Consider the following 17,223-nt stretch of genomic DNA (forward strand, 5'->3'; position numbering starts at 1 on the left):
TCGGCGATCTGTACCAAGCGGTGACGAGGAATCGAAAACGACTTTTCGCGGCGATCATCGAGCCCGTGTTGGACGAGTGGGAACGCGAATAGCTCATCTAGTATACTGTAGATTTCAACTCAATGCTCTAAATGTCTGCTATAAGTTACTCGGGGTCGGATGGCGTCGTCGCCTTCGCCTTCACCGTGAAACGCGGCGTTTCGCGTCCAGGTGGACGGGGACGAGGTAACAGCGCTTTTCGACTCCATTTGATGCTTCCACGCGCGTCCTTCTTGACGCACTTCACCTCGACTTGATCGCCCACCGAATAAACGTCGGATACATTTTCGGTGTGCTCGTGCGCAATTTCGCTCACGTGCAACAGCCCATCGTCGCCGGAAGCGGTAGTGAGCACGCAACCGAAAGGTAGCACTTCTTTCACCGTGGTGGCGTACGTCTTGCCGACTTCTACGATGGAATTCTTCAAGTTTTCGATGTGCGCGATGGCGGCGTCGTACGACGCTTTATTTTGTCCAAACACAGCCAAGTCACCATCGTCGTTAACGACGGAAACCTTTGCCCCGGTTTCTTTTTCTAAAGCCTTAATATTCGAACCTTGAGGGCCGATAAGTTTCCCGATCAACGCCGGCGGCAGCGTCGCTCTGCCATAGCGAGGCGCGGAGTCCTTCATCACAGATTTTGGCTCGCTCACGGCGCGCTCCATTACGTCGATGACTTTCTGCCTCGCCGCTGACGCGCGATCGAGCGCTTCGATGAGAATATCCAACGGAATGCCCGCAGGCTTACAATCGAGTTGAATGCCAGTGACGCCCGAACGTGTGCCCGCAATTTTAAAATCCATATCCCCTAAAACATCTTCGAGACCCATGATGTCGTCCATGAGCGCGTACCGCTTGACCTCGCCCGTTTCCTCGTCTTCGTCCATGACGAGACCGATCGAAATTGCGCCGACGTGCTCGGTGAGCGGCACGCCTGCATCCATGAGCGCCATGGATCCCGAGCACACGGCAGCCATAGAAGACGAACCGTTGCTCTCGAGAGTCTCGGTGTTCACGCGCACCGCAAATGGGAAAGCGTCCTCATCCGGAAAGACTCCCAAAAGCGACTTCTCCGCGAGTGCGCCGTGTCCAACCTCGCGCCGTGAAAGCCCCCTCGCACCGGTTTCGTTCACAGAAAACGAAGGGAACGAGTAGTGCAACATCAGACGCTTGGACGTTGGACCCGTTAAATTGTCCAACCGCTGCGAGTCTTCGAGCGAGCCCAAGGTGACGGTGGCCAGCGCCTGCGTGTTCCCGCGCTCAAATAGTGCGCTGCCGTGCACGATGGGCATCGTTCCAGTGACACCGTCGAGATTGCGAAGTTCGTACACACCGCGTCCGTCGACGCGCACGCCCTCGTCGAGAACTCGTTCGCGAAGCACGCGACCGCACACGGCGAAGTACGCCGAACCCAACATGGCTTCGCTCACCTCACCACTCTCCATCCACTCCGGATGGCTATCCATGAGTTCGCGCACGACTTCGCTTTGTAGCTCCGCCATTTTACGCCCACGCTCGTGTTTATCCTGAATGTGCTCTTCGTAGAGCGCGACTAATCGCGCCTTGGCGACGTCGTAGCACGCGCGTTTCATCTCCGCCGTCACGGGAGCCGCCGCGAGCTCTTGCTTGGGCTTACCTATCTCGTTTGCGAGCGCGATTTGAGGAGGTATCAACTCACGCACGGCTTCGTGCGCTTTTCGCAGCGCATCGGCGACTAAAGTTTCCTCCAAGCCCCCAGATTTATTACTCTGCGCCTCGATCATCAACGCTCGCGCTTCGTTCCCGGCGTAAAACAGAGTGAAATCTGAACTCTCCACCACCTCATCCGACGGCGAAACTATGATTGCTTTATTCACCACCGCCACTCGGACCGCGCCGATGGGTCCATTCCATGGAATGCTCGACGCCGTCAACGCCGCGCTCGCTCCGTTCACCGCCAACACCGCCGGATCCTCCACGCCGTCGCTCGCCATGACGACGCACTGCAACATCACCTCCTTGGCGAAATTCTTCTCAAAAAGCGGCCGAGTCGCCCTATCGATCACCCGCATCGCCAGTATCTCCCTCTCTTTCGGCGCGCCCTCGCGTCGCGTGAACGTCGACGGAATCTTCCCCTTCGCGTACGACCGCTCGCGATAATCCACCATCAACGGCGCGAACCCTTTAATCAACGACCCGTGATCGAGCTCTCGACTCGCCGTCGCCGCGCACAGCGCCACCGTTTCCCCACTGTACGCCAGCACCGCCCCATCCGTCAGCCGCGCGAGTCGTCCGCTTTCAAACGTGACTCGTCTCGGCGTCGCCGCGTTCGCGTCGCCGTCCTCGCGGCTCGTCGTCGCGCGCGCCGTCGCGCCCGGAAACTTTCCCTCCGTCGACGACGACGCGCTCGCCGCGAACGCGCGCGTTCGTCCGCGCGTCTCCGTCTTCGCCGCGGCCGCGCCGTGCGTTCTTCCGCGCGTCGTCGTCGTCGATCGCGTCGCGCCGTCCGCCGCCACCGCGACGAGCGTCTTCGTCGCGTCCGCGCGCGCGCGAAGCGTCGCGTCGCGGCCGAACGCGCGCGCGAGCGCTCGCAGGGCGTTCGCGCGCGGCATCGGACGGCGCGTCGAGGTGTGCGGACGCGTCGCGCGCGTCGTCGTCACTCGTCGACGCGTTCGCATCGCATCGCGACGCATCGGATGGCGCGACGCGCGCGCCTGCGCACGCGGCTCACCGATCTCGTTCCCGGACTCGAGCATCCCGTGACGCAGGGCGGCATGCACCACGTCGCGTACGCCGCGCTCGTCGCCGCGGTGTCGAACGCCGGCGCGCTCGGCACGCTCACGGCGCTGACGCAGCCGACGCCCGAGGATCTGCGACGAGAGATCGCGCGAACGCGCGCGATGATCACGCGGAGGAGCGAAAAGAGTAAGAGCGGATACGCGCCGTTCGCGGTGAACTTCACGCTGCTGCCGGCGCTGCGACCGCCGGATTACGAATCGTACGCGAGGGTGATTTGCGAGAGCGACGTCGAGGTGGTGGAGACGGCGGGAGCGAATCCGGGGAAATTCATCGAGATGTTCAAGAAAAAGGGGATAATAGTGATACATAAGTGCACGACGCTGCGACACGCGCTGGCGGCGGAGCGGTTGGGGGTGGACGCGGTGAGCGTGGACGGGTTCGAGTGCGCGGGACATCCGGGGACGAACGACGTGGGGGCGATGGTTTTGTTGGCCAAGGCGCGAGACGTGCTGACGGTACCGTTTCTAGCGTGCGGGGGGATAGGAACTGGGAGGCAACTCGCGGCGGCGCTGGCTTTGGGCGCGGATGGGGTGTGCATGGGGACGAGATTTATGGCGACGCGCGAGGCGCCGATTAAGGATGGCATCAAACGCGCGTTAATCGCCGCCGACGAGAACCAAACCACGCTCGTCATGACGACGGTGAAGAATCACGAGCGGGTGTATAAGAATAAAGTCGCCGAAGAAGTGCGCGCGATCGAGGCGGTGAAGCCCGGAGACTTTGGCGCGATTCACCATTTAGTGCGCGGGGAAAACTATCGCGTATCGTTTCAGGAAACCGGCGACGCCGAATCGAGCGTCTGGAGCGCCGGATGCGTCATGGGTCTCATCGACGACGCCCCATCGTGCGACGAACTCCTCACGCGCATCATCGACGAGGCTGTGGACGTGATGACGACGCGACTACATCGCATGATTGTCGTAGACGCCGCGCTCTGAGCCGCGTTTCGCCGTAGAAGCTCCTTCTTCTCTCCTTCTCTTGTAGTTGACTTCATTTTCCCGCGCTCGGTCCTCGTCGTTCGCGCGCGCGCGCGCGAGCATGTCGACCAAACCTTTCGACTACTCCAAATGGGACGCCATCGAGCTCAGCGACGACGAAGACAGCCATCCCGGGGCGCAATTCATCGAAGCTCAAACGCTGCGAAGGATCAAACGCGAGGCGCACGAGCACAAGGAGCGCGAGCGCATCGCGCGCGTGGACGCGCTGAAGACGAAAAAGAAGGCGCTGAAGCGCGAGATTAAAAGCGAGGAAGAGACGCTGGTGAGGACGGTGGAAACGCTGACGCCCGAAGCGGACGGGAACGGGGACGGGGACGCGGCGAGACGCGCCGCGGAGACGGCGCGAGCGACGATCGAAGCGAAACGGACGGAACTCGCCGACGTTGAGCGTCAAATAGAGGCGTTGGAGCATCAAAAGAAGTTCAACGCGGAGGAGATGTGTTACGTGGCGAGTGAGAAGACATTGGTCGGCGCGGCGTGCAAGCCGGAGGAAGTGGCTCGAGCGCAAACGATGTCGTACGAAGAGTACGTGAAGACATACGGGGAGGATTTGGATGAAATTGCGAGCGGTAACGCGTCGATGTCGTACGGTGAGCTCGGAGAATGGTTCGCGAACGGCAAGTTGCACCTATTTTGTGAACACTCCACGGGATACTTGCTCTTGAAATCGCTTTACTTGGAGATGGAGAAGAAGACGCGCGAGGCGAGGACGTGCGCTCGGGTCGCTTTCGCTTGCAAATCCATCGGCGAATTCGCCGAGGCTGGTAAAAAGAGCGAGCGAGACGCGGCGGAACCATTTTTTAGACGACTAGACACCAACCCGGACGTCGCTCGCGAGTACGAAAAGTCCTTCGACGAGTACTTTGAAAAGCTCCGCGAGCGCGCCGAGGTCAAGCTTCGCGAGGAAGCCGCGTCGGCGTCCGCCGCCGAGCCCACGTCGCTCGAAGAAGTCCCTTTAGAAGACCGTCTCGGTCCCGGCGGTCTCGACCCGGTCGCCGTGTACGACGCCCTCCCTCGCGAGATGCGCGAAGCCTTCGATTCCGGCTCCGTCGACGCGTTGAAAAAATTTGTCAACTCCCTCCCCATGGACGAGGCTCGCGCGCACATGCGCGCGATGGTGGACAGCGGTCTTTGGGTTCCGACCCCGGGCGAGGATCCAGGCGAGGCTCTGCGCTGAGCTCGGTCGTGTCGTCGCGATTCCCTCGACGCGCGCGCGACCGCCTGATTTTTCAACTGTAACATCTGACCCTTCGTTTCCTCTTTCCCCTCACGCGCTCCCGCACACGCCGACGATGCCCGCCGCCGACGCGGACGCGCCCGCGCGCGACGACGACGCGGGATTCGTCGTGCGCACCATCTCGAGGCGTCCGTGCGTGACCTGCGTCGCGACGCTCTTGTTCGCCGCGATAATTTCCGCCGTCGGTTTGGTGACGGGGACGCTCGAGGTGCAGACCGAAGGCTGGGAAACGCGCGGCACGCCGATCGCGAATCGCCAGGTGCCGTACAGCCTGTACAGCGAGAGCACGTTCGACGACGGCACGACGAACAACGCGTACCTGAGCGAACCGAACGCGCGACGAAAGTTGTTGTCTGGGACGCCCGACTGCGGAACGGGGGGGCAGTACGACTCGGAGAGCAACAGTAACATGGAGGACGACAACAATTTTCACTTGATATTCGAATCGACGGGGGGGGATTTGTTCACGCCGGAAGCGTTCGCGGATATGTGCAAGGCGACGGAGTCTTTCATGGATCACGCCAACGGGGGCGGCGACGGCGACGACTTTGGAAGCCTGTGCGAGCGACAGAGCGTATGCTCGAGCGCCAGCGATCCGCCGGGGACGACGTCGTCGGATTGGTCGTCGGGTGGGACGTATAAAGGAACGTGGCAGAACTGGCAGATCGAAACTTCGGGCTCGCCTTCGACGTACAGGCGATGCTCGCGGGCCTTTTCGTACCCCACGTATCTGTACATGAACACCGCCGGGGCCTCGAGCTGCGACGACTACTTAACAAACTCTGCGTTGCAAACGGCTCTGACGAATTTGAAGACATACTTACTCGCCTGCGCCCCCGTGAAGGCTGCTGATTCTGAGGCGGCTTGTTCGGGAACTTCGCCTGTGCCTTGGAAGTCGGCGGCGCTCGGTGAAGCTTTCGGCTTAAATGGCGTCACCGATTTATCGCTCACCCGCTCCATCATCCCAACGACTGGCAACAGCGATATGATCGCAACATGGGGTTTGAACACGTGGGAAGGCGGTTGGACGTACTCGAGTTCGTATTTCAACGTGTACTATGACACCGCTAGTTCGGACGTAAAAGACGCGTATGTCGACGAACAGCTGTTCAAAGACTTGGCGCTCGCCGTCAGCGCCATCTCCATCATTATCATCTTGATGTGGGTGCACATGGGTTCGGTGCTATTGACCGTGGGTGGAATCGTACAAGTGCTACTGGCGTTCCCGTCGGCCATTTTCTTCACCAAGACGCTCTGTCAACTCGACTTCTTTCCGTTTCTCAACTTCATCGGTCTTTTTGTGATCGCCGGCATCGGCGCCGACGATTGCTTCGTGATGTACGACAAGTTCCAACAGTCCAAGTGTCGGTGCGTCCCCGGGGCGAACGCTACGGAAGTCATGAAACGCGCGTATTGGGATTCCGCGTGGGCCATGTTTTTGACGTCGATGACTACGGCTGCAGCGTTCTACTCGAACGCAATCATACCCATCGCTCCCATTCGCGTCTTCGCAATTTTCATGGGCACGATGGTCATATTTGACTATCTGTATGATATCACGATATTTGCCGCTTTGCTGGCATGGCAGCACGACGTCATCGTTGGGTACGAAAACACTGGCAAGAACACGTTTGGGTCGTGGTTTCTGGATTTTTATGGCTCAATCGCACGCTTTCGAGCCAACTGCAAGAAAGGACCACCAAAAACCCGCGACGCTGACGATGTCATCGATTCCAACCGCGAACGAAGATCGGTGGCTGAAGCTATGCTCGCAGACAAAGTGTTCCCCATCATTCACACACTCCGGTGGTTCCTCGTGGTGGCTCTCATCGGTGCTTTTGCGGGCGGCATGGTCGGCACTTTGAAGCTGTCGACTCCGCGTGACTCGGAAGTCCAATTGCTCCCTGACGACCACATGTTCACGAAATTTTCGTTCCTCAGGCGTTCAGGCTTCAAGAGCTCAACGGAGTCTCAGGTGTGGACGAAAGTTCTGTGGGGGGTTACTCCGTCGGACAATGGCGATCACTTCAACCCCGCGAGCCGAGCTTCGATTGAATGGGACACGTCGTTCGATCTTTCACCCACTGCGAATCAAAACTGGTTGAAGACTTTTTGCAGTGACACAAAGTCGAACATGGCGAACGATAACGCAGCGTATTGTTGGTTCGAATACTTTGAAACTTGGCTCGGCTCGGCGGGTGGCCCGACCGAGTGTGGCGGCTACAAATTCATTCCAGTCCCTCAGGCCAACTTTTACAGTTGCGTCAAGTATTACGCCGATCAGAATCCAAGTGTACAGATGATGTCTCGCCCACTCTCGAACGCGTTCTACACTAGTAATGGCCAAACAAGGATGAAAATCATGTCGGTGCAGTTCGCCACAAACGTATTGTGGACCGCGCCTACGGAAGACCTTGAAAAAGTCTGGCAAACTTGGGAGAACTATTTCGCGGCCAAGATGGCGACAGCACCAGCTGGACTTAAGAACGGGTTTCAAACGTCTGACGCATGGGCTTGGATGGATACCGTCGCTCAGATGCGAGACGGTGCGTACATCGCGGCCGGGACGACGCTCGCAATCGCTGCGGTGACGACGATGATCTCCACGCAAAACGTCATCATCACCTTGTACTCACTGTTGTGCATCTTGACGATTCTCGTCGTCACGGTCGCCGGGGTCGTTTCCATGGGCTGGAATCTCGGGTTCCTCGAAGGGATCTGTCTCGTCATCTTAATCGGGCTTTCGGTTGATTACGTCGTTCACATCGGGCACGCGTACGCGCACGCTGCTCGCCACGAAGGCGTCAGTCGTCGGGAATGCGCTCGCTCGGCGCTCAGTGTCATGGGTTTCCCCGTCCTCGGTGCGGCGTTCACAACTCTGTGCGCTGCGCTTGCGTTACTTCAAGCCGTGATCGTCTTTTTCACAAAGTTCGGCACCATCGTCGTGCTCTCCGCCGTCTTCTCGTCCATCGTCTCCGTCGTGTTGTTCATCGGCCTGCTCGCGGCGGCGGGTCCGGTCAACGGTATGGGCGACGTCACGCGCCTCTGTGGACGAAAAGCGTTGTCCAAGAGCAAGAGCATTGCGTACTAATCGGTGCAACTTGTACGGCTTTTTACAAATTTTTCACTTTACTGTAATTTATTACAACACTCTTCACACGCCGGCCTGCGCGACGCGTTGAAGAAACATCTCAAACGAATCCACGTACGCCCGCTTCCCCTCTCCCACGCGCGCCTCCTGGTAAAGCGCGCACGACGTCTCCTGGTAAAGCGCGCACGACGTCTCGACCGCATCGCCTGAATATCCTCGCAATGTCGCGCGGGCGAATACTAAACTCGGCCGCGACGCGCCTTCGTGGTCGAACACATCCGTCGCGCGCACGGCGTCGTCGCCGAATGCCGCCACCATCGCCGCCAACAACCGCGCGCGGCCAAGACTGGGGTAGACGACAAAAAATTCTCCATCCTCTCTCAGCGCCTCCTTTGCGAACCCGATAAAGTCGTGAATCGTCGCCGCGCCTCCATCCTCCAGTATGCCAAACCGAGCGCCTTTTTTCTCTTTATTCTTCGGCGGCGTCCCGCGCGTCGCCTCGAAAAACGGTGGGTTCGTCAGCACCACATCGAACGCCCGCCGCATTTTACGATCGTCCAGCAGCGCCCGCGCGTCTTCCACGACATCCCCCGGCACGACGTCGAACGCATCGCTCGCTCGCGCGTTCGTCTCGACGCTTCGTCGAAGCCTCTCGCAGCTGTCCCGCTGCGCCTCGACGAACGTCGCGCGCGCGGGCCGCGCTCCCGACAGCGCGTACGCGAGCCCGACCGCCCCGCTCGAGCCCGCCCCGAGGTCGCACGCGCGATCGGCGAAACTCTCGACGTCGCCGCGGCTTCGTCTCGCGAACCACGCGAGGGCGAGGGCGTCGACGCCCGTGCGGTAGCCGACTTTGCTTTGCACCACGCGAAGCTTCGAGGCGCCGAGCACGTCGAGAGTTTCGCCGTCGGCGACGCGCGGCGCGCGCGGAGCGGTCGAAAGCGCGCGGACGATCGTCGTCGCGGGACGAGCGGCGCGAGGGGACGCGAGCGCGGCGCGCATGGGTGGGGAGTCGCGCGCGCGAGGCGGCGACTGCCGTCGCGCGCGTCTTCGGTAGCCGCGTCGTCGTCGTCGTTGGGTCACAAACGTCTACGTGGGCGCGCGTCGCCAGTTCTTCTAATTAATCGTTGATCACGTACACACAATACACTCTCACGCCTCCCGCCTATCGTTGTCGAATAAAGAATTGTATTCTTCTCGCCGAGCGCGTTTACGCCGTCAAGAGACCCTTGTCCCGTCGCAACTCTTGCTTGTACTTGGACATGCGCGCCTTGCGTCGAGCGCCGGTGTTCTTGTGCAAGATCCCCCGCGCCACGGCCTTATCCACGGACTTTGTCGCTTCCGAGATCAACGTTTCCAAACCGCTAATATCCGCCTCCGTGCACGCGTCCGCCGCCATGAGTTCGCTCGCGTTGACGAAAACCTTCTTCATTCGCGTCGTGATTTCAGACTTTCGCGCCTTGTTATACAAGCGTTCCTTTTGCGACAATCGCGTGCGCGCAACCTTGTTTTGCGCCGCGCGCACGATGAAAGCCCCTCGAGCCGGCGACGCCGTCGTCGAGCCTGCGCGCGCGCGACCCCGCGTTTAGGGTTCCAGGTCAGTCACCGCCCCGTCCGCGCGCTTCTTATCTCCCCCTTCCTCCCGCGCGCGCGACGCGCGTTCGCCCGTCGCGCGCCGTCGAGCGATCGTCGAGAAACGCATCGTCCTCTTCCCGCGATCGCGCGACGCGTCGCGCCGCGCGCGCGCGCCCGCGACCCCTCATCGCCGCGCGCGCGCCTCCCACCGCGTCGCGCGCCGTCGCGCGCGCGTCGTCGCGCGTCGCGCGTCGCGCGTCGCGCGTCGCCCGGAGCGCGTCCGATTCGACGATTCGTACCTCGAGCGAGCGCGGTCTTGGACGCGACGGCGTTGGAGAACGTGAGCGCGGCGTGCATGGCGCGTCGATGTGTGCGGCGTCGCGCGCGCGGCGACGTCGCCGCGCCGGCGCGCGCGAAAAGAGCCTTAAATATGAGATTTGATGGCGCGACGGCGGTGTCGTTCGTACGTTCGTGTGTTTATCACTGTTTACACATACACAGATTGCGCGGTCGGTCGCGCCCGTCGGTCGCGCGCGCGCGCGCGTCCGCATGGCGCCGCGCGCGCTCGCCGCGCGCGCGCGTCCGGCGCCGATTCGCGCGCGCGCTCGAAGAGAACGTCGTCGCGCTCTCGCGTCGTCGTCGAGCGCGAGCGACGAGCTGTGCGCGCGCGTGGACGAGCTGAATGCATTCGTCGGCTGCGAGACGCGCGCGGTGACGGTGCGCGAGCGCGCGCTCGGCCGCGGCGCGTTCGGCGTCGTCCTGCGCGCGTCTCGCGACGGCGGCGTCGGCGCGCTCGACGCGCTGGTGACGCGGCGGAGCGAGACGAAGGACGTGTGGCCGGGCGGGACGGACGCGGCGACGAGCGGCGTGGTGCGCGCGACGCGAGGGCGCGACGGCGAGGCGGCGGCGGCGGAGACGTACGAGGAAACGATGCGACGGGAGCTGGAGGAAGAGCTCGGGAGCGATGCGGCGAGAGGCGCGAGCGTGCGGGAGTTGTTCACGTTTCCGTACGAGGACGCGTACATGCGAGTGTTCGGCGCGTGCTTTGAAATCGTGCTCAGGGACGACGCCGAAATCGAATTCGCGGACGGCGAAGTGGCGGCGGCGAGATTCGTGAGTCTGGATGAGTTGGCGAGGAGCCTGAGAGAGGGGCGGGAGAATTTCACGCCGATCGGGAAGTACGTGCTGGAGTCGTACTTGGCCTTCGTCGAGACGGGCGCGCGGCCGCCCTCGGCGTGGGCCGAGCGGCGCGTCGAACCTTCGTGAGAGACGAGTGCTTTGCATTTAAAAATAATCGCGCTAGTGTAGAGTGTAGTATAATTCGTTTGGATGTAGTCAGTTCTCTAAGCCGTCCGTGCGGGTGGCCGGTCCCACGGCTTTTTCCATGCGCTCGTACCAGGGGCGGATCGAAGTGTTCGCCATGACGTCCGCGAACGTCTCAAACGTCTTCACGGCGCGCAAGACACCGAACACGCACAAATCTGCGTTATTCGGCGCATCGCCGCCGCAGAATTTACGAGAGCCGACCGCTTCGTCGACGAACTTGTCGCACTCGGCGTATAAATCGGCGCGCTCGTCCTCGATTCCGTGTCGCTTCTTCAGCACGCGATGGGCGATGACGTACATGGACGCCGCCCCCACCCATCTCGCGCTCTCGCGCTCAAAGTACCCAAAATTCCCTCTCTTTGTGATGTAATCGAAAGATTTCACCGCTTCCGCCCACGTGCGGTAGATGTTCGGCGTCAAAACGTGCACGAAGCGTTCGTCGACCCACTTCGTCCACGTCGCCTCGCGTTCGAGGTACGCCTTCGTCTTCTTCGCCCCGAACCACGCCCCCGCGTTCGCGCTCGACCCGCTCGCGTCGAACCGCTTCGTGAGCTCGGCGATGATCGCGCTCGAATCGTTCAACTTTTCGTCCCCCACGGTGACGATCGGGACCTTTTTCCATCCATCCTCGACCCATCCCAGTTCGCCCTTCGTCATCGGGTTCACCTCCACGACGTCGTACGGCGTCCCGTGATAATCCAAAAACGCCTTCACCTTGTTACAGAACGGGCACACGTCGTACTGATACAGCGTCACGCGCGCGCCTCCGAGCGCCGCGTCCGCCGGGCTCGTCCTCGGCGCCTCCGCGCTCGCCTCGCGTCCCGCCGTCGTCGCCGCGAGCGCCGCCGCCGCCGCCGCCGCCGCCGTCGCCGTCGCCGCCGTCCCCGCGCGCGTCCTCGTCGACGCGCGCGCCGTCGTCGCCGCCGTCGACGCGCGATGCGTCATCGCGCGCGTCGTCGTCGCGCGCATCGGCGTCGCGCGCGTCACCGCGTCGCGCATCAGCGACATCGCCCGTCGACGCGCCGACGCCGTCGTCGTCATCATTCCGAATCGATCGTCCGCGCGTTCGCGCGCGCGTCGGCGATGCCTCGGCGCGAGACCGCGGCGTCGACGATGCCCTCGCGCGCCGTCGTCGAGCCCGCGCGCGCGTCGTCGTCGCGTCGCGAAGTCTCGTCGACGCGCCGTCGATGCGCGCGCGACGTCACGTCGCGACGCGCGACGACGACGGCGCGCGACGTCGCGCGCGCCGCGCGAGCGGGATGTCGAGCGACGACGCGCCGACGTTCGACGCGCTCGAGACGCGCCGCGCGTGCCGCGCGCTGCTGCCGACGCTCGATTTAGAGCGCGCGACCGAACGCTCGGTGCGCGAGGCCGTGCGCGACGCCCTGCGCGCGGCGCGCGGCGACGACGGGCGAGACGTCGATCGAATCGTCGTGCAAAACGAGATCGACGCGTTCCTGGGGCGCGCGGACGCGGCGGTGGCGGCGAACGAGGACGGCGAGCGCGGGGCGACGACGACGGCGACGACGAAGCGCGAACGCGTCGACGACGAGGGGTCGCCGACGACCGGAGGGAATAAGAGGGCGAGCGCGACGGCGGAAGAGAGCGCGCTGGATGAAACGCGAGTGTTGGCGGCGCTGGAGGCGATCGGAGAGGACGGGACGGAGGCGAAGGCGTTGGCGAGCTTTTTGAAGCGCGACAAGACGGCGGTGAACAAGGCGCTGTACGCGATGGCGGCGCGCGGATCGGCGAGGAGAGAAGACGGCGAGGGCGGGGCGCCGAGGTGGTTCGTGGCGAACGCGAGGGTCGGTGCGAGCGAGGCGGCGACGACGCAGAGCGCGCGGCCGGCGAGCTCGACGGCGGACGCGGCGACGACGGACGCGGCGACGAGCGCGGGCGGCGACGACGCGGTGGAGAACGAAGTCGTGGCGCTGTCGAAGACGAAGCGCGTGACGGTGCGAAAGTGGAAGGAAACGACGCTCGTTGACATTCGCGAGTACTATCAAGCCGGTGGCGAGGGACCGTACAAGCCGGGGAAGAAAGGGATTTCGTTGTCTTCGGCGCAGTGGCGGGTGCTCGACGCGAACATCGATAAAGTGGCGAGCGCCATCGAGGCGTGCGAGGCGTCGAGCCAAGAGCAGCTGGTGTGCGAGATGTCGAACACGCGACGGTGCACGGTGAGCAAGTACAAAGGGAAAGTTTTGGTCAACATTCGCGAGTACTACGAAAAAGATGGCGAGATGCGACCGGGAATGAAAGGAGCGTCTCTCGCGGTCGAAGCAGCGCGACGTCTCGTCGCGCACGCGTCGCAAATTTCTGCGCGCGTGGCTAGCCTCGAGTAGATTTGGAAGAAGATGTGGAACACCGACGAAATGTAAAACGATGAACGAAATGCTTACCAAGGCGCTCGCGATGCTCACTCCTCGAACGGTTGTTCGAGTAACTCTTTTCGAATCCACACCGCGTAATCGTCGCCGTGCGTTGCGAGCTCGAACTCTGCGATTTGAGCGAGTATTTCACCCGGAACGTCGTATCTCGGCCCTAGCTTGACGATGATTTTGTCATCGATGACCGCGACGTATAAATCGCTCTCGGCGATTTTGATGTCAACTCTGCTCTCGCAGCACACGTTGGCGAGCTTACGGCAGCTCAACAAAGCTCGAATTTCTGATGTTAGCGATTAGGACCAACCCAAGTTTTCGTCGCAGCACCAAATGTGCGGGCCAAACACGCAGGGAATGCCGGGATGCAGAAGCGTGTACGCGTAACCCAAACCGAGACGATCGAGTGGAAACGGCCAGTGATTCTGCGGGTATCCGGTATCGTGGTTGTCGAGAAATGTCACAGCACTTTGCGGTACCCAGCCGGCAAGCCCAGGCATGCCGCCTTGCTGGTCTCGTAGCCGCCAAAACTCTACTCGCTTGACTGCTTCTTGTAGAATTCCCTTGGTCACGAAGTCGAACAACGCCGCGCATTCGTCTGCGGCGTTCAACCAATCCACGAGCACGCGTCTCGGCTTGTCTTGATTGTACTCGAGAAAGCTTCCCGACCACGTCATCCCGACCCAGTTCTCGCCGACGCAGAATTGCTCAAATCCAACCGTTTTCTCCACATACTCTCTCACGAAATTCGGAGCGTAGCCTTGGACGAAATCGAACCTCCATCCGCTGAAACCGATGTCATCTTTCAACCAGTTCAACCACTCGATGATCGCTTCGCGAATCTCGGCGTTTGTGTGGTCGAGATCAGGGGCGATTTCGATCGAGTCGCCACTATCGTTGGCTCCTTGACCTTCGCGAAAAAATGGATCGTCGCCGACGATGGCGTAAGCTCCCCAATTTATTCGTCTCCCGCTCGGCGTTACTTCGTCCGCAAACGAGATGAAGCGGCCATCCGAAGCGTACTCAGCGCAACGATGGTTGATGACGATGTCGCACACGGCTACTATTCCGGCTTTTTTCAGAGCCTGTACCAACGATTTAAGCTCCGCTTCATCGCCGTACTCGCTACCGTCCAAGTTGTAAATTTCCGATGGCATGTAACCGTGCTCGTCTACCGATAACGACGGTGGAGGCAACCAAACGTGCGTAAACCCGAAATCCGCTATCATCGGCACTCGATCCTCAATTCTGCGATAGTAAGACTTGTCGCTGTGTAACGAACGCTTCGTCGACAACCAATCGAATGCTTGTAAAAGCACGACGTCACTGTAACCAGTTTTACACGTCGAGCATTTGGCCTCCTTCACCGTGCACGCGCTCACCGCGACTTCTACCTCATCCATCTCGCGCTCGATAAACCGCTCGAGTAAGTCGGAGCTCTTTCCCGGCTCAAACAGCTCAGTCGACCCGCGGTCCCGGAAGACGGCGCGCGCGTGCTCGATCGCCGGCATCCGCACCGCCGCCGATAACGCGTCGAAGGCGACGTCGGACGCCGACGCCGCAACCTCGTCCTCCTCCTCCTGGACCTCTACGTCTCCCTCGCGCGCGCGCTCGACGCGCGCGTCTTTCACCACCCGTCTCATCGCGTCGTCATCACCGCCGCGCGCTCGCGCGCGTCGCATCCGCCGCGAATCATCGCCGCCGCGCGTTCGCACCGGCCGAGAAAGTCGATTCGTGTCGCGTCCGGCGCGCGCCGCGCGCGGCGTCGCGAACGCCCGCGCGCGCGAAACCGCGCGCATGGATGCGCTTCCGAGCCGTCGCGCGCGCTCTCCCGTCGCGGGCGCGCGGCGTCGCGTTCGTCGTCGGCCCTCGCCTCGCGCGTCGATGTGCGTCCGGGCTCGGCCGCGCCCGCACACCGCGACGACGCGCGCCGACGACCGACCATGCCGGTATCGCGCGTGACGGTGTTCCACGAGGGCTCGTGCGCGCGCGCGAGGAAGGCGCTCGCGGCGCTGCGCGACGAGGGCGTGCAAGAGTCTGAATTTCACAAAATTAATCTCGACGCGTTGACGCCCGACGCGCGGTCGACGCGATTGGAAGGCTTGAAAGCGCTCGCGGGACACCGTTACACCCCCGCCGTGTTCTTTAACGCCGAGTACGTCGGATCGGAGGTTGAGATCACGCACTTGGCGCGGACGGGAAAGCTGGCGCGCGAGCTGTTGAGGGACGGCGACTGCGACGTCGACGCGTTGCCGCGGGCGCTACGAGACGTGGAGGACGACGAAAGGGACGATCCGGGTGGAAAGTCGATCTATGGAAGGTCTAAATCGATAAAGCTGGAGACGCGCGAGGGAGAGGAGAGCGAGGGGAAGAAGGCGAATAAGAAGACGAGGACGCGAGCGACGACGTACGCTCGAATGACGGAGACGATGAAGCATGCGATGCGGTATCGACGCGCGGAGGCGACGATGATGGCGTCGTCGTCGGGTGGGTGTTCGTGTTTTGGTGGTGCGGAGCGAGCGAACGAGCCGCCGACGATGTCAAAGGATGAAATCGTCGACGCGCTCGCGCTGGCTGACATGACGGCGCGCACGGGCGAGGGCGAGTTCGAGTTCGATGTGGATGATTTTCACACGCTCGAGGCGTACGTGAAGGAGGGAGCGTTGATTCCTAGGGGTAGTCCTGTGCGATACGCGCTGCCTATGGACTTGGATCGCAGGGTCTTGAATTCCTACAGGACCGCGTGGAAAGATCGCGTGAGCTCCAAGCCCGTGGACGCGGCCGCATACTTGAGAAAAATGTTCTCCATCATCGAGTCGTATCACGTCTCGGCGGAGACTGGGATGGTGGATTACGAAGGCATCGCTCTGGACGATCAGTACGGCGCGTTTGAGGAGGCGACATGCGAATTGCGAGCGATTCGATTGAATCAAGGCGAGTTGGCAAACGAAGACGCTCGCAAGGCGTTCCTTTTGAACGTGTACAACGTCGGGGTGAAACACGCGTTCGTAAACGTGGGCGTTCCAAGAAACGCGCGCGAGCGGCTAGCGTTTTACGGAAGCGTCGGGTACAATATTGGGGGTAAATTTTATTCCTTGGACGATATCGAGCACGGACTGCTTCGCGCCAACGCGCCGCATCCGACTAAGAAGTTTGCGACAAAATATTTCAAGGATGACGGCGCGGCGAAATACGCGCTCTCCAAGCGTGACGCCAGGATTCACTTCGCGTTGAACTGCGGAGCGAACGCGTGTCCGCCCATCAGAGCGTATTCAGCGAATAAAATCGACGCGCAACTCGATGTAGCAGCCGAAGCCTTTCTCAACGGCACCGTCGCCGTGGACGCTCGCAAGAATGAAGTGCGCCTGTCGAAAATCATGCAGTGGTACGCGCGAGATTTCGGCGCGGGCGCGACAGAGGTGTTGAGATTCATTGCGCCGAGACTGAAAGATGAATCCAAGGTGGCGCTGGAGACCGCGCTGACGAGCGGTAAAATACCGCGAATCTCGTACGCGGAGTACGACTGGTCGACGGATGCCTCGGCGCCTCGGCCATTTTCGCTCGCGCGGTACGCGTCGTAGCACACGTTTACATTTCGTTTACATTCGTTTACATTCGTTTCTGCGTTTCTGCGTTTCGTTTACCGACTCATTCACGTCGTTTCTTTTCGTCGCCCGTTCGTTTCGCTTCAGTAGTCGGAAGAGTCCGAGTCGTACGCGATCCGCGGCGCGAACGTCCTCGCCGACTCGTAGCGACACATCACGCGCATCTCCTGATGTTGCATCAACCGTTTCGACCAACC

At 61.5% G+C, this 17,223-nt stretch overlaps 11 protein-coding genes across 11 annotated transcripts; 6 read left to right on the forward strand and 5 right to left on the reverse strand.

Moving 5' to 3' along the window:
• Positions 1-145: 145 nt before the first annotated feature.
• Positions 146-2,185, reverse strand: OSTLU_12216 (predicted protein; the record flags this gene model as incomplete). Its single annotated transcript, XM_001416327.1, has 1 exon — positions 146-2,185. The coding sequence occupies one exon, from the start codon at positions 2,183-2,185 to the stop codon at positions 146-148; it is 2,040 nt and encodes a 679-aa protein (XP_001416364.1).
• Positions 2,186-2,686: 501 nt separating this feature from the next.
• OSTLU_29975 (predicted protein) lies at positions 2,687-3,778 on the forward strand. Its single transcript, XM_001416088.1, has one exon. The coding sequence runs from the start codon at positions 2,714-2,716 to the stop codon at positions 3,752-3,754; it is 1,041 nt and encodes a 346-aa protein (XP_001416125.1). The 5' UTR covers positions 2,687-2,713; the 3' UTR covers positions 3,755-3,778.
• Positions 3,779-3,854: 76 nt separating this feature from the next.
• On the forward strand, positions 3,855-4,991 carry OSTLU_29976 (predicted protein; the record flags this gene model as incomplete). The annotated part of the gene is made up of 1 exon (XM_001416089.1): positions 3,855-4,991. One exon carries the CDS (start codon positions 3,855-3,857, stop codon positions 4,989-4,991), a length of 1,137 nt encoding a protein of 378 aa, XP_001416126.1.
• A 109-nt stretch (positions 4,992-5,100) lies between these two features.
• Positions 5,101-8,219, forward strand: OSTLU_29977 (predicted protein). The gene has a single exon (XM_001416090.1). It carries the CDS (start codon positions 5,107-5,109, stop codon positions 8,140-8,142), a length of 3,036 nt encoding a protein of 1,011 aa, XP_001416127.1. The 5' UTR covers positions 5,101-5,106; the 3' UTR covers positions 8,143-8,219.
• OSTLU_92293 (predicted protein) lies at positions 8,206-9,141 on the reverse strand (the record flags this gene model as incomplete). The annotated part of the gene is made up of 1 exon (XM_001416328.1): positions 8,206-9,141. One exon carries the CDS (start codon positions 9,139-9,141, stop codon positions 8,206-8,208), a length of 936 nt encoding a protein of 311 aa, XP_001416365.1.
• Positions 9,142-9,385: 244 nt separating this feature from the next.
• OSTLU_9610 (predicted protein) lies at positions 9,386-9,637 on the reverse strand (the record flags this gene model as incomplete). Its single annotated transcript, XM_001416329.1, has 1 exon — positions 9,386-9,637. A coding segment is annotated over one exon (252 nt), but the record flags the coding sequence as incomplete, so codon positions are not given.
• Positions 9,638-10,263: 626 nt separating this feature from the next.
• OSTLU_14191 (predicted protein) lies at positions 10,264-10,980 on the forward strand (the record flags this gene model as incomplete). The annotated part of the gene is made up of 1 exon (XM_001416091.1): positions 10,264-10,980. The coding sequence occupies one exon, from the start codon at positions 10,264-10,266 to the stop codon at positions 10,978-10,980; it is 717 nt and encodes a 238-aa protein (XP_001416128.1).
• Positions 10,981-11,049: 69 nt separating this feature from the next.
• Positions 11,050-11,985, reverse strand: OSTLU_29981 (predicted protein; the record flags this gene model as incomplete). The annotated part of the gene is made up of 1 exon (XM_001416330.1): positions 11,050-11,985. The coding sequence occupies one exon, from the start codon at positions 11,983-11,985 to the stop codon at positions 11,050-11,052; it is 936 nt and encodes a 311-aa protein (XP_001416367.1).
• Positions 11,986-12,770: 785 nt separating this feature from the next.
• OSTLU_14193 (predicted protein) lies at positions 12,771-13,217 on the forward strand (the record flags this gene model as incomplete). The annotated part of the gene is made up of 1 exon (XM_001416092.1): positions 12,771-13,217. A coding segment is annotated over one exon (447 nt), but the record flags the coding sequence as incomplete, so codon positions are not given.
• Positions 13,218-13,456: 239 nt separating this feature from the next.
• On the reverse strand, positions 13,457-14,824 carry OSTLU_36075 (predicted protein; the record flags this gene model as incomplete). The annotated part of the gene is made up of 2 exons (XM_001416331.1): positions 13,457-13,707; positions 13,732-14,824. The coding sequence occupies 2 exons, from the start codon at positions 14,822-14,824 to the stop codon at positions 13,457-13,459; spliced, it is 1,344 nt and encodes a 447-aa protein (XP_001416368.1).
• A 1,134-nt stretch (positions 14,825-15,958) lies between these two features.
• On the forward strand, positions 15,959-17,002 carry OSTLU_29984 (predicted protein; the record flags this gene model as incomplete). Its single annotated transcript, XM_001416093.1, has 1 exon — positions 15,959-17,002. One exon carries the CDS (start codon positions 15,959-15,961, stop codon positions 17,000-17,002), a length of 1,044 nt encoding a protein of 347 aa, XP_001416130.1.
• Between the last annotated feature and the right edge of the window lie 221 nt (positions 17,003-17,223).

This window comes from Ostreococcus lucimarinus, chromosome 2 (assembly GCF_000092065.1).
Source record: "Ostreococcus lucimarinus CCE9901 chromosome 2, complete sequence".
In the NCBI taxonomy this organism is placed as follows: domain Eukaryota; kingdom Viridiplantae; phylum Chlorophyta; class Mamiellophyceae; order Mamiellales; family Bathycoccaceae; genus Ostreococcus; species Ostreococcus sp. 'lucimarinus'.